The 12,570-nt window shown below is 54.2% G+C and overlaps 1 protein-coding gene across 1 annotated transcript in view; it reads right to left on the bottom strand.

Moving 5' to 3' along the window:
* Positions 1–4,858: 4,858 nt before the first annotated feature.
* The window catches only part of ZFAND3 (zinc finger AN1-type containing 3), a 324,608-nt gene continuing 316,896 nt past the window's right edge, over positions 4,859–12,570 (bottom strand). The window contains exon 6 of the mRNA XM_026482808.4: positions 4,859–7,236. Coding sequence (XP_026338593.1) covers positions 7,082–7,236 — 155 coding nt within the window. The 3' untranslated portion in view covers positions 4,859–7,081. The remainder of the gene's footprint in view (positions 7,237–12,570) is intronic.

Here is a 12,570-nt window from a genome sequence, read left to right as displayed (position 1 = left end):
AGTGCGCTCAGCCACGGAGCCGACCCACGTGCAGACTCAAGCTCCTCCCCTCAGCCCGTGACGCCGGGAAGGGCCTTGGGCCCCCCGGGACATGCTGGGGACTAACTTACCATTTCATGCCCAGCTTCAACTCTCGCCCAGCTTTTAGGAAAAAGAATAAAAACATAGGACTACAGAATTAGGTTCGAAGATGAATATGAAGAATTAGAAATCACAGCAAATCACCCATTTCTTAAAGTTGACACATACCCAGACATCAAAAACTCTAGAAAACCAACACAGCCATTTCAGTGACCGCACGTCTGTGAGACCTGGCCCTGCGCTGCTGGGCTGTGCGCTCTCTGATCACCCTTCGCGGGAAAATGATTTCCTGACCCCATGTAGGAAGAGAAAGACTCCTCAATTTTCCTCTAGCACAGTCGATGAAACTTTGAATCACTGATAACTTTAGAAACACCCCTTTCATCTTCAGCTCACACTGGCATGGACATAAGTTTTTAGAGCTGTTGTCAAATGTGCAGAAACCATGATCAGGTTTCCTGACCAGCTGTGGGAGCTGTAGGATTCCAGGTCATGTCAAGAATTCCCAGATTAATCTTCAACCTGCTTTGCACTGAACAAGGAATGGTGCATTTACAGTTGGACGTGGCTGCCTGGCCCAGCATTCTCCTCAAACAGGGGCAGACTTCCATTTTGAGCAGGCATGAATCAGAAGCAAGTCTTCCTCCTTTTAAGTTTACACACCCAACCACTGGAAGAATATTCCGCAGACTAGCTCTGGCTCCACACATTTCAAGTCTTGTCTCCCCGCCACGACTCCCATCATTCAAGTCACGACACAGGGTGATCAGCACGGCGGGCAGCAAGGAGTCTTCCTGGAAGGAGTCCCTACCCCCGGGATGACCACCAATAACCCACTCAACACCAAAGTGACAGCACACCACACTGTGTCCCACTCCCTCCAAACTACGTATGTCCCCAACTCGACTTCATCTTGGCCAAATCCCCCAAATGCCATGTCACCTCAGCACCACCCAACGGAAGAGGAAGTGTGATGGAGGGGAAGTTAGAATGGAACAGGGACCAGGTTTAACCAACTGCGGTTCAAATATCTCACTCTTGCAAATTTTATGAAACCATGGGAGAGGCGAACCCACTGCCAAGGCCCACTGCAGGGACTTAGAAGGGGTCTTGGTGAGTGAGGGGCCTCAAGCTAAAAACTTTCCCTGGAAGTCCACCTTAGACCGCCATCAAACCTTTCCTACTCCCTATCCCACTCTCGGCACCTGACCACCCGCTCCCCACCCACCCCCCGAGAAGACAGAACGCAGACAAGTTCCACCTGCCCGCCTGTGAGCCCCGTGTCTTCCCGGGCACCTCACTGAATTGTCCCCTCCCTCCGACACCGTCCACCCCTCCTTCTCCGATAGAGCGTTCCCATCAGTGTAAGAACAGTATGTCTCTCCTGCTCCCTTCTCTGCTTTTTGTGCGGCGAAACTCTAGCCCGGCTTTCCACTTTGTCCCACCAGGGGCCAGGCTCTGGCCACGGGGTCCCCGAGCAGCACCTCCCCAGGTGACGATGACTCCTGGACACTCGTCAGGGCTGCACGCTCCCTTGGTCTCCTCCTCCTGCTGGCAGCAGCTTCTCGTCTCCCCAGACCTCGCAAGACTGGGGTGTCCCCGGCATGGCCCAGTCCACCTCCTTTCCTCCATCTGGACTCCCTCGCGTGTTCCCACCCGAGTCTTCATGGACGGCACCTCCATCCTGTCATGCCAAAGCTATGAAGTCACCTACAGCTCCTCCCGCTCACCCACCTATCAGCAACCATCTGTTGGCAACTCCTGCTGTCACTACCTTTAGCCTGAGCCTAGACTCTGATCTCTCGGCCCCTGCCCGGCTTCCCCCGAGCTCCATGCCACCACCACCAACCACCTGGATTATCAAGTAGCCTCCCTGGCCGCCTCCCTTGCAGGCCGTTCTCCTTTAACACCCACAGCTCCAACCCTGGATGGTCCCCATCTCAGAGAAGAGCCTCCAGGCCCTGCACTTCTTAACCAGCCCCCCATTTTATATCACACATTTATTCCCCTTTGTCCCCCCCCCCCCCATTGGTAGACAATATTTTTGGTCACCACTGTATCCCCAGTGCCAAGCACGTTCCAGGTGTTGAATGAGGGCCCCATAGACAGGACTCTGGGTTGGAAGGGCCCCTGACAAAACACGGTGTGCGCCAGGAGCTTCTGCCTTTGGGACCTGTGTCCTGGTGACTTCCCCTTTCCTCTTGGGCATTGTGTCACAGAGAGTAGATCCCTCCCCCCCTAGTCTGGGACCCTCTGCCCCCAACCTCCTCCTGCCGTCCAGTGGGCCTGAGCCTGTGGACCCCTGCCCTGGAAGTCAGCTGATTCACACATCTGACCCCGTGGCCTCCCTGCTCCCAAAGCCTTCCACAGCCCGGGCCCCCGATCAGATCCACATTCCTCCCCGCAACAGCTCAGGCTGTTCCCAGCCTTGGAGGAGAACCCGACAGGGCTGCCGGACGAAGGTGGGATGGGAGTGGAGCTCGAGGAACCACTGGCCCAGCCCGGCCTCCCAAGTCTGTGGACCCAAGGTGTCACACATGAACCCATTACCCATATGTGTGAAACTTGAGTCCCCAGTCTGGGGAGCCTCTCATTGCCAAAAGCTTCATTGCTCAAACCCATAAGACCAGCCCCCAAGGCCCAGTGGCCGCATGTGAGCGCAAGCCTGGCCCTCGCGCACACCCTGAGATGGCAGCCCACCCGTGTCCCCACCCCCTTGCTCCTGGCTTGCTATCCAGTCATTGATCAGAAACCCCTTTATATGTAAACCTGGGGACAGGACGTAGGTCAAGGGAAGTGCACCTGCCGGGTGCTTTGGGTTCTGGGTCACGGGACGGCACACGAGAGGGCTCCACTTCGGAAGCTCCCGGCTGGCCCGGCTAGATTCTTCCTCAAGTGCCTGGCACACAGGAGGCGCTCAGTGAAGTGGGGTGGCTTGCCCCAGGTTGTGCTGATTATGAAAAAGCCCCGTGGAAGAAAGAAGTCCCGCGTCGTGCGTTGCGATGCACCAGCCACCTGCATCTTCCAGAACGTCTGTGGCTGGGAACACCGTTCTGCTCCGCATCACCAGGGCCCTGAGCTTCCTGAAGTCCTGACAACCTGGGAGAGCTGGTCCCGTCTGTCAGTTTTTAAACTTTAGGAAAGACTGTGACACGTGTATAGTCGTTGTAGTAAATGTAAGGCTCCCCGCCTTCCCGTCCCGACCCCCAAACCACTGAACTCTTGGCTTTTTCCTCTGCATTTACCTCCGCATTTCTAGGTAACATGCTTCTGCTGCGCTCTGGAATTTCGGCTTTGTGCATCATCTGCTGACTTGGACGATGAGAACTTAGCCCCGTCATACTCCGCACACACTTGCCGTCCCCTTCGAGGTCCGTCATCGGTTTTTGCCAGAGGAACACGCACCATGTTTGTATGTAAATAGCTGAGTCGTGTAAGGTCCATGATTCCTCTTCCTCAGTATTTTTTTGTGTGCCATTCATAAACGGTTATTTTCACTTGCTGAATTTTGTGTGTCAGACTCCTGCCCAAACCCTGGGGCAGAGGCGGGGATCCGGCGTGGAGCCCGTCAGCGCCGTCAGACGGCGCGCAGGCCTCACACCGGCTGCCCGCAGGCCTCACACCGGCTGCCCGCAGGCCTCACACCGGCTGCCCGCTGGCCTCACACCGGCTGCCCGCAGGCCTCACACCGGCTGCCCGCTGGCCTCACACCGGCTGCCCGCTGGCCTCACACCGGCTGCCCGCAGGCCTCACACCGGCTGCCCGCTGGCCTCACACCGGCTGCCCGCAGGCCTCACACCGGCTGCCCGCTGGCCTCACACCGGCTGCCCGCTGCGGTCCCTTCCCGGCGCTCGCCTGCGTCTCCAGGCCTCCGCGAGTCGCTTATTCCTCTTTTCCTGGAGCCCTCCCTCGGGCGGCTCTGAGATTGCCTGCAAAGGTCGTCTTTGAGGCCGCTGCAGACTCTTCCTGGGTGTTCCCATTGCTCTGGCGCCGGCTGGGGTGCCCCTTTGGAGCAAGCGGGCTCCCGGTTTGCCGCGACGGGCCCCTCCCACCCCCACCCCCACCCCGGCGTCTTCCTGCCACAGGCGCCTGCTGGCTACACGAAGTACAGCCTCGCAGCTCAGCAGGAGGGACGCGGGGTGCGCGGCCAGGCACGGCGTGTTCTGAGCCACCAGACTCCTGTGCTCTCCCCTCACCTGTCCGTTTGCCTCCACCGCGCACTTCTGATCTCCTCGAGGATTTTCCCTCATCTTCAGTGACGACCGTGTGGTCCACACTCCGCCGGAAAGGGGTGAGGAGGGTGGCTCCTGCCCCCCTGCCACCCCCCATGTTTTTAAACGCCGCAGGACCTATGAAGTGCCAGCACGGGTCACACGGCAGACACACGCATCATGCCGCTGGCCCCTGGGAGGGGTCTGGGTCTCCAGCTGCTGCCCCTCCCAGACCCCAGGACCCAGGCACGCCCAAGCCACACACGGAGGGCCGGTGCCCATTTCTTCCCATCCCCCCCACCTGGGTAACCTCCTTGCCGCCAGCAAAGGCCTGGCCCAGCAGACACACCTTCACCCAGGGCCAGGCCCTGTGGCCTCCCACGGCATGACCACCCACAGAAACGAGGGGAGCCTGGAACGTGAGCCCAGAAACGGAGAGGCGCTTCTGCACACAAGAGCCATCTGCTCCCCCACCTCATCCAAGCTTTGGCCAGGGAGACATTTCACCATTTTTCTGGCTATACAGGTAGCACTTAGAAGAGCTCGCAAAACAGAGAACTCCAAACTTTCATACGATTGGTTTAATTTTTTTTTTCAGCAGGAGAAAAAAGAATAAAGTTACAAGATTCTTTTAATATTTTCACAATGTTAAAACTAAAACTGAGCTCTAGGCTATGTGTGTAAGTAAATCTAAAACACAAAAGGGTTAAATAAGATCTTCTCTTTTAAAGATACAAGAATTTAAGCTTTCCTTACATTTAACAAACTTCACAGAACAGATACTGCAGGGGAACAAGCCCTCCCCCCACCCCCAGCTCTACCATCAGGAAGTGAACATGGGCCGCGAGCCCTGTGTGCCACTGGGCTCCCCAGAGAGCCCGCTTCCCATCCCTGCCTCGAAGCAGCAGCGGTGGGGCCTGAGGAGGGCCGGAAGGGCGCATGGGGGCCTCTTAGGGATCAGAGCTTGGGGGGGGGCCTAGGCGGGCCGCCTCACTGAGGATGGCCATGTACTGGCCGGAGGGCCGTGGCTTGACAACAGTGGTAAACGCGGGCAGACCTGGCCCCTCTGCCCTGGGCTGCCCTAGAGCGAGACACCGGTCTGGGTCCTGAAGCAAGAATAAGGCTGGAGATTTTGCAGCGGATTCCACTCTGGTGGGGGTGGGATGGGAGGAAGAGGTTGGGAAGAGCATGATTTCCTATTTCAGTATTCCGAATCAAAAACATTTGTAGTTGCAGGTGTTTGGCTGTGAACTGCAGACGGAGTCGAAGTGTTGGTCGTGGTATAAAAGGGCAAGTTTGCCGGGTTAAACTATTCCAGCAGCCTGTGTGTGGGCACATCCAAACCGCCTGTGCAGGAGCCTCCAACTCTCGCGAGCCTGGACCGGACAGGGTCTCCGGCCCACTCAACCCTGCTCAGGCTTCCCAGGAAATCCTGATCCCGTCTACCCGCCCCGCCCCCACCTGATCGGTGATGATTCCCTAACTCGGGCAAACAGGCCCAGAGCCACCCTCCCCACCTGGCCTGAGCTACCACGCCACAGACTCCTCTCCGCCCGCAGGAAGAGGCACAGGCTGAGAAATATGCCCTCCCACCGCCACTGCCAGAGCAAATGTCTCTCTCAGAGCTGGGCCACAGCCACGAACCACTGTTCTAGACAGATCACCCCGCTGCCCCTGTGACGTAGGCTGCCTCCCCTTCCTAAACTCGCTATGTGGTAGAGGTCGTCCCCTGGACTACGGAGCTGCGCAGACACAAGGCGCTGGGCCACGGCATCGTCCTCTTGGCGAAGAGAGGGCCGGGCAGGCGAACGCTGGAGGGGGCAGAGGCTGCAGGCAGCAGCTTCCCACGCGCTCCCCAGCCCTTCTACTGATTCCCGTTGGCTATGAAATGTCTTTTTAAAAACTCCCAATATAGAAATCTAGCTGCAGAGGCCAGTCTAGATCCCAGCCGCAGCTGCTGTGCTGTCATTAGCCTTATTTGATCAATTGCCAGATCCCTGCACTTGGCAAATGGCAAACCAGAGCCAGTGGGGGGTCAGGGTGCGCCTCTGGTTGCTTCTCATGACCGTGGGTCCTGTGTAGAAAAGATGGGTCTCGTACATGGACTAGTCTCGAGTGGAGCTAATTTTCAAAGTGAGGTTATTGTTTCTCTTCTCGTGTGATGAGACAGTTTTTTCATAGCAAGTCAGGTAAAAAATTTTCCTAAGAACCTGCCCCCCCCACCCCCATTTCCAGCTCTGTGGGAGAGCGAAGCCACCACCCAGCCCAGCCACGTGGCCAATCTCAACAGCCTCCTGTGGCCAAGGCACGCGTGGCCATCAGGTATCCTGGCTACTGGGACTAAGGATAAGTGAAGAGGTGAAAGGCCGAACATTAACCAGAGTTTCCGGCAAAGCCATGTGCGTCATGGGAACTTTAACACCAGCTTCTACTCCTCTATTAACTCAGAGTCTCCATCTGGAACACTTTCCGCTTAAGGCTTTTTTAAGTTTGACTCCAGCAGTGACAGGTATGTGTTGTTTTAAATCCACTAGCCATGCTCAAAAAAAAATATTCTTCATGTTTTAATTTTATACAATGGCTAGCAGGCACCTTAGTAACCAGCCAGAAATCAATTTCAACCACCATGAACCCCTAAACTACAGTACCAGGACGGCTGGCTAAAGAAAGGGGACGGGCCGGCTGTAGTCTGACGCGTGCCCAGTACAAGGTGTCCGGCTGACTTTGTCCTAAATAAGGCTAACATTAGTGAACTAAGAACAGCGTCATGTGGCGGCCGTGCCTGGCCTTCAGGAGCACCCCTCCCCGATGCGCTGGCAGGAGCGCCCCACTTTCCGGTCCAGTTTCACCATTTTCATGATGGCTTCCTCTCGGCCGCGGCCCATGTGGTCAAACGTACAGTCATGCTGCTCGGGGAGGCGATGTAACATACAGAACACATAACCTGCAACAGTGGGAGAAGCAGAGAAGACACACTGTTAGGGTGGCCTCCAAACGCCCAAAGCCCAGCCTCTCCTGGCCTGGAGGATGGGCGGGCGGGCGCTCCCGCTGGGAAAGAGAGTTCACCACAGCCTGCACCAGCAACGAAGGGGGCCGCACCTTCCAGTCTCCCGGCTCCTCCTCGAGTCAGCCCAAGGGCTGTCCAAGGGTGGCTGCTCAGAGGCTGACTCTGCACTCAACGCGGCTCCTGCCCAAAGATGGCTGCTGCAGGGAGACACGCCCCTTCCCTAGGAGATGCGTGGGTTCTGAGCCCCCTCCCGCCCCACCAAACAGGCGGGAGAGCAGAGAGCTGCCAGCTCAGCACTTTCCCAGCTCGGGCAAACTGTAATAGCCACCACAGGACACCCACCACTTCTAGGAGGCAGGGAGGGAGCAGAAATGATGCTGGCTTAAATTACATTCTACCTCCTGTACAGTGAGGGCTTAGGGGGATGTGAGTGTGATCAAACCACAGCCCAAGTGAGCGGAGACTCTCAAAGGAAAAGGGATTATTTCAATTGCTGGAAAAGATATTACATATAAATAGGGGACAGATCAGACACGTTGGGCTCTAATCGCCAGCCATCTCAAAGGAGCCTGATGCTAACTCCACCTGGTAGGTCAGGAAGCTGTAGGGCTGCTCCTCTCTTTCTGGAGCAGAGAAGTCAAGGGAGACACTGATGGGGCTGGCAGAACAAAGGACCGAGGAGAGGCCCCCAGAGCAAGGAAATGGTATAGGTGAAGTCTCTCTGGGAGGAAACAGCAAGAGGAGGCCTTCAGGAAGTCAGCAGGAGGCTCAGAGGACAAAGGCAACACAGAGCTCCAAGGATGTGGCCCCATCCCTCCGAATTCTGCTCAATTTCTAGAACTGCTGATGGGTGTGTGGATGTGTGTGTGGGAGGGGGACACCTGATGTCTGGCCACCTCTCTCAGGGAATGGAAAGGGGAGATCAAGGCTGGGAAGACACCTGCCAGTGCTGGCTGGCTGGCCCCTTGCCCCCACTCACCCCGTCAGTCCTATGTGGCCACACTTCCAGGCCCCACAGGCCTACACCAGGCCCACAGGACCGACCTGCAGGCGAACCTTTCCCAAACCTCCTCTCCCTGTGCACATGGGCAGGCAGCCCATAGCAGCCCTTCCTGGCCAATGCTCTCCTCACATTAATCTCTCTTCCCAGAGACTTTTTTTTCGAGACTTCTTTTACACCCAGACCCCACTGCCCAGAGTGAACGGGCAGCCGCCCCTTGTAAAGGGTGATGCGTCCATCTCTACAGCCTCAGTTTCTTTTCTTTTCAGAACTGAACGGTGGAGGCAGTGATTTTAGAAGAAGAGCAGTAGTTGAAGCAAAGACGGCGTGGCCAGAACAGGCAAGTTTCAACAGCTGATCTTCTAAGAGTCACTTCATCTAGAGAACATTCCTCAGCTGACTCTCACAGCCCTGCTCAGATGCCTTGAGCTCATGCTGTGTACAGAGCGTGAGCACACGGCCTGGGGCCTGAGTGACCAGGCTGAGCCTGGACCATCCGCTGTGAGAAAAAACACATTAACTGCTTCCCAGGGAGAGCAGGGCAATATGTCTGACTCTAAATTGGGACTGGGTTTAAGGAAAAGAATAGAGATGAAATTTTTGTCTCCCGAGAAGCCGAGGCCCCACTTGGTACGAAAGCAAAGTTAAGAGTAATGAGCTCATGTGTTGTATTTACTGATAAGTTCATTACTGGAAGATATTGGATAGCAGCTGTCTTTGTCCTAAAGGACTTCCCAGCATACGTGTGGATGGCCTCAATATGCACCCCCATCTAACCAGCACAATTGTCTTTTGGGAGCAAAGCCTACCTGGTGGGGGAGAACCTGCTGCCAGGTCGGGGCCCGGGGCAGGGCACCACAGAATGGTGGCATGACGTGTATGTAGACATTTCTGTCACCAAGTCCAGACTCACTCTATAACCTCAGCACCTACAATAAGGGGTGGGAGAACTCCTGGTGCCCCTTCCCTTTTTTTCAAGATACTAGGATGATGCAGAAGAAGGTCCCAGGCGCTCTTCTCTGCTTCTGATGAATGGTGCTGGCTGAATCCAAGTAGCAGGAAACGGATTACCTCTGAAATTAACTCGGCTCTGGCTCAGCCTAACACCTCATTAGTCAAAGGCAGACTGCGATGGAAGGGGGAAGGCTCTAGTCTTGTCCTCACTACACACCCCCGCAACTTTGCTTACCTTGCCTTCCGCCGGCTAGAGAGCTGCTGCCTTGGGGGATCTGAGAACCCCAGGCTCCGTCTGGATAAGGGAACAGGCCGTGACAACAACAGCAGCTTCCTGATACTCTCTCCCCCCGCCCGAGGATTCTCCAGCCAGCCAGTAACACCTCATTTCTCCATCCGAGTTCTGTGTACCTCTGTTAGACACAACTTGACATGTGGCTTTGATTTCCGAAAGGCGAAAACCACTACGCAGCAGCTACACTTGGGAGCGACACAGGTAACAATTAGAATATATGGCACTGTCGCTCACTAGGGAAAAGTCTGGGGAAATTCTGGAAGGCTAGCTGTCCAAGTTGCTGCACTGAGATTATTAGATGGCATAAATTAAGCTCAATCCCCTCTCCTGTCAGGGTCACTCACCAAAAGGAAGTTACATGCTGGAACTTGTCCCAAATGCTGAGCAGGCATTATCCACTGACAGCAGCCAATCGGCTAAATGCATTTCGGTGTCAGTGGTGGGGAGTGGGCTGCTCTGGGTACAGGGGAGGGCGGGAATGACCGGTGTGGGACGAATCTCTGTCCTCTTTTCTTGGTACCCACAGATCTGTTTCCAGAAACCACTCTAAGTGTCATGAACTTTCAATTACTCTCTGATTGGATTCTTTAGACCAAGCTGGATATGGAGAAATGAGTTCAGGCTGCTGGGGAAGATGATTTTCTTAATTTCAGTGATAAACACCATTTTAAAGCATAAGGGGATTTACAGCCTCTGTCTGGACCAGAAGATCCTGCACACCATTCATTAGAAACCAACTGGTGCCAGTCCAGAGGGTCAACCAAGGCAGTGACCGAAGGGACGAAAACACAGAGGACAATGAAATGATCAGCTGAGCTGCAATATGGGTTTGGTATCATCACCCGGGATACCGTGCAATTCTTTTTTCACTGATTTAAAAAAGTTATATAACAAAACTGAATTCACTCACTCATTTATTTGCATACATACAATACATACCTACACTCTCCTTATAGCCCCATAGTTCAGCATCATGTAGTTTGAAAAATAATTTCAATATACTTTTGCCTACAACAGCTACATACCACAAAGTACTTGAGAGGGATGAGGAGGGATCGGGGGTAGAGAATATGATTAAAAGAACACTGATCCCCAAAAGAGAAGGAAAACACCCAAAGTAAAAGTTTTTGAAAATATGATCTGCCTGCTAAATGCGGTTTAACCTCAGCCCTTTCCTTGCCATGTTACATGACAGGCCGCCCTGCTCCTTAGAGCCCTGGATTAGTGGTTTTCCATGACCTCCTGGCCTGGGAGGCAGCTGCAGAGCTCCTACAAGGCAGCCAGAGTTGTTTTCAAGAAATCTGCACAAAACACTCAAGAACCTGTGTGGGCGTTTCTTTGTTTGCTGGCATTGAAGAGCAATTTGGGATGAGCCCTTGATTAAAAAAGGAGGGTGAAGAAGGCTCTATGAGCACTCTGTTCCATGGTCTACCCTCCTTCCATGCACGCCCCTCTCTGCCGGCCACTCCCTGGCTTCTGACAGGCCATCCTGCATGTAGAAAGAGGGACAGGAGGCCAACCAACCACAGCAGGTGATACCAGTCAGCCCCCTCCCTGCAAGCTGAGCTGGAACGTCTCCACCAGCTATGCCCTCAGTCTGAAAAAACCTTCTTCAACTAAGCAGGCAGCATCAGGAGAGAAGAGAGATGCCTGCCCAGATGGGCACAGCGGCTGACCTCCCCCGGCCTCATCCCAGGCTGCTCAGGCCTGTGGCTGTGGACAGCGAGAGATGGGGGGAATACCAGAAGCTTCCCTAACTCCGTCACTATTAGAGACACAGGATTATGGCATAAGGCAAGAAAAACATAATTTAGGGACTTATCTAACCCTCTGTCCAGAAAGGGTTTCTCCCTCACGTGCCATGAGAAATAGAAGTCAGCATTCAGGTCACTTGCCCTACACAGAGAAGCCTGGGAGAATCTTGTGGGAGGAGAGGCATTTTAATGGAAACCACTCCTCTTGACTTGGCCCTCCTGACGACGGCCTGTGGCGGCCATGAGCCATATGACACATCAACCTGAAGACACCCAACACCCGACGGCCGTGAAAACCACATTCTCAGCACAAAACAGAACTGAGGCTCATTTCTCTAAGACTCACAAAGCTCTGAAGTGCAGGTTCCTAAAAATGCTCATTTGGTGGGAACCAAACTTCCAACCCGACCCTTCGCCTTTTAAAAGTAACATCTGGAAGTCCTACTGTTCATCCTGGTGCCTTCATCCACACTTAAAACCTCACATCTGCTTACACAGGGAAGGGTTTGAGTATTTTGAGACTAAACACACAGGACTGAGAACAATCTGCACAAATGTCATCATCAAAGATGACACCCAACACTTTGCTAAGTGCTATGAAAGTTGCAACACTGTTTCCTGTTTCACTCACTTGTTTACAAAAATCCACAACAATCAGGGCCCTAGATGAACAATGGGAAGAAGGCTCACCCAAGACCCTAGGTCCTTTACCTCTCAGCAGTGCTGGCAGCCAGGGCTCTGAGGGCAGCTGAACTTGCCAGCTTAGCCCCTCCACTTCTCCCCACCCACAAGCCTGGGGAAATGGCTCATGTGCTGGGGGACGGGGAAGGAGGGTGGAGGAGCTGGGGACAGAGGGAGGGAGGCAACCTTATATTCTGCAAGCAGTGCCCACCCTTTGCCGAGGCCCTGTATCGCCAACACCCCCCCGCCCCAGCACTTCCCTCCAAACTCTAAAAATTAAGCAGGAGTTAGAACTTTTTTCGTGGAATTTCCTAAAGGAGATAAAGAAAGCAATGTCAAAATCCACAAAGTCTGAGTCCTTGACATTTTTATTCGATCTCTGTCAGACAGAAATGCTGCTCATCAGCTTTATCTTGGAGTAAAAAGCACTATTTTTTTTTTTAAGATTTTATTTATTTGACAGAGAGAGAGACAGCCAGTGAGAGAGGGAATACATGCAGGGGGAGTGGGAGAGGAAGAAGCAGGCTCCCAGTGGAAGAGCCTAATGTAGGGCTCGATCCCAGAACTCCGGGATCACGCCCTGAGCT

The sequence above is a fragment of the Ursus arctos genome, unplaced genomic scaffold (assembly GCF_023065955.2).
Source record: "Ursus arctos isolate Adak ecotype North America unplaced genomic scaffold, UrsArc2.0 scaffold_31, whole genome shotgun sequence".
Taxonomy (NCBI): Eukaryota; Metazoa; Chordata; class Mammalia; order Carnivora; family Ursidae; genus Ursus; species Ursus arctos.
The sequence above is the reverse complement of the archived record's forward strand: the minus strand, read 5'-3'. Positions and strand labels throughout refer to the sequence as shown.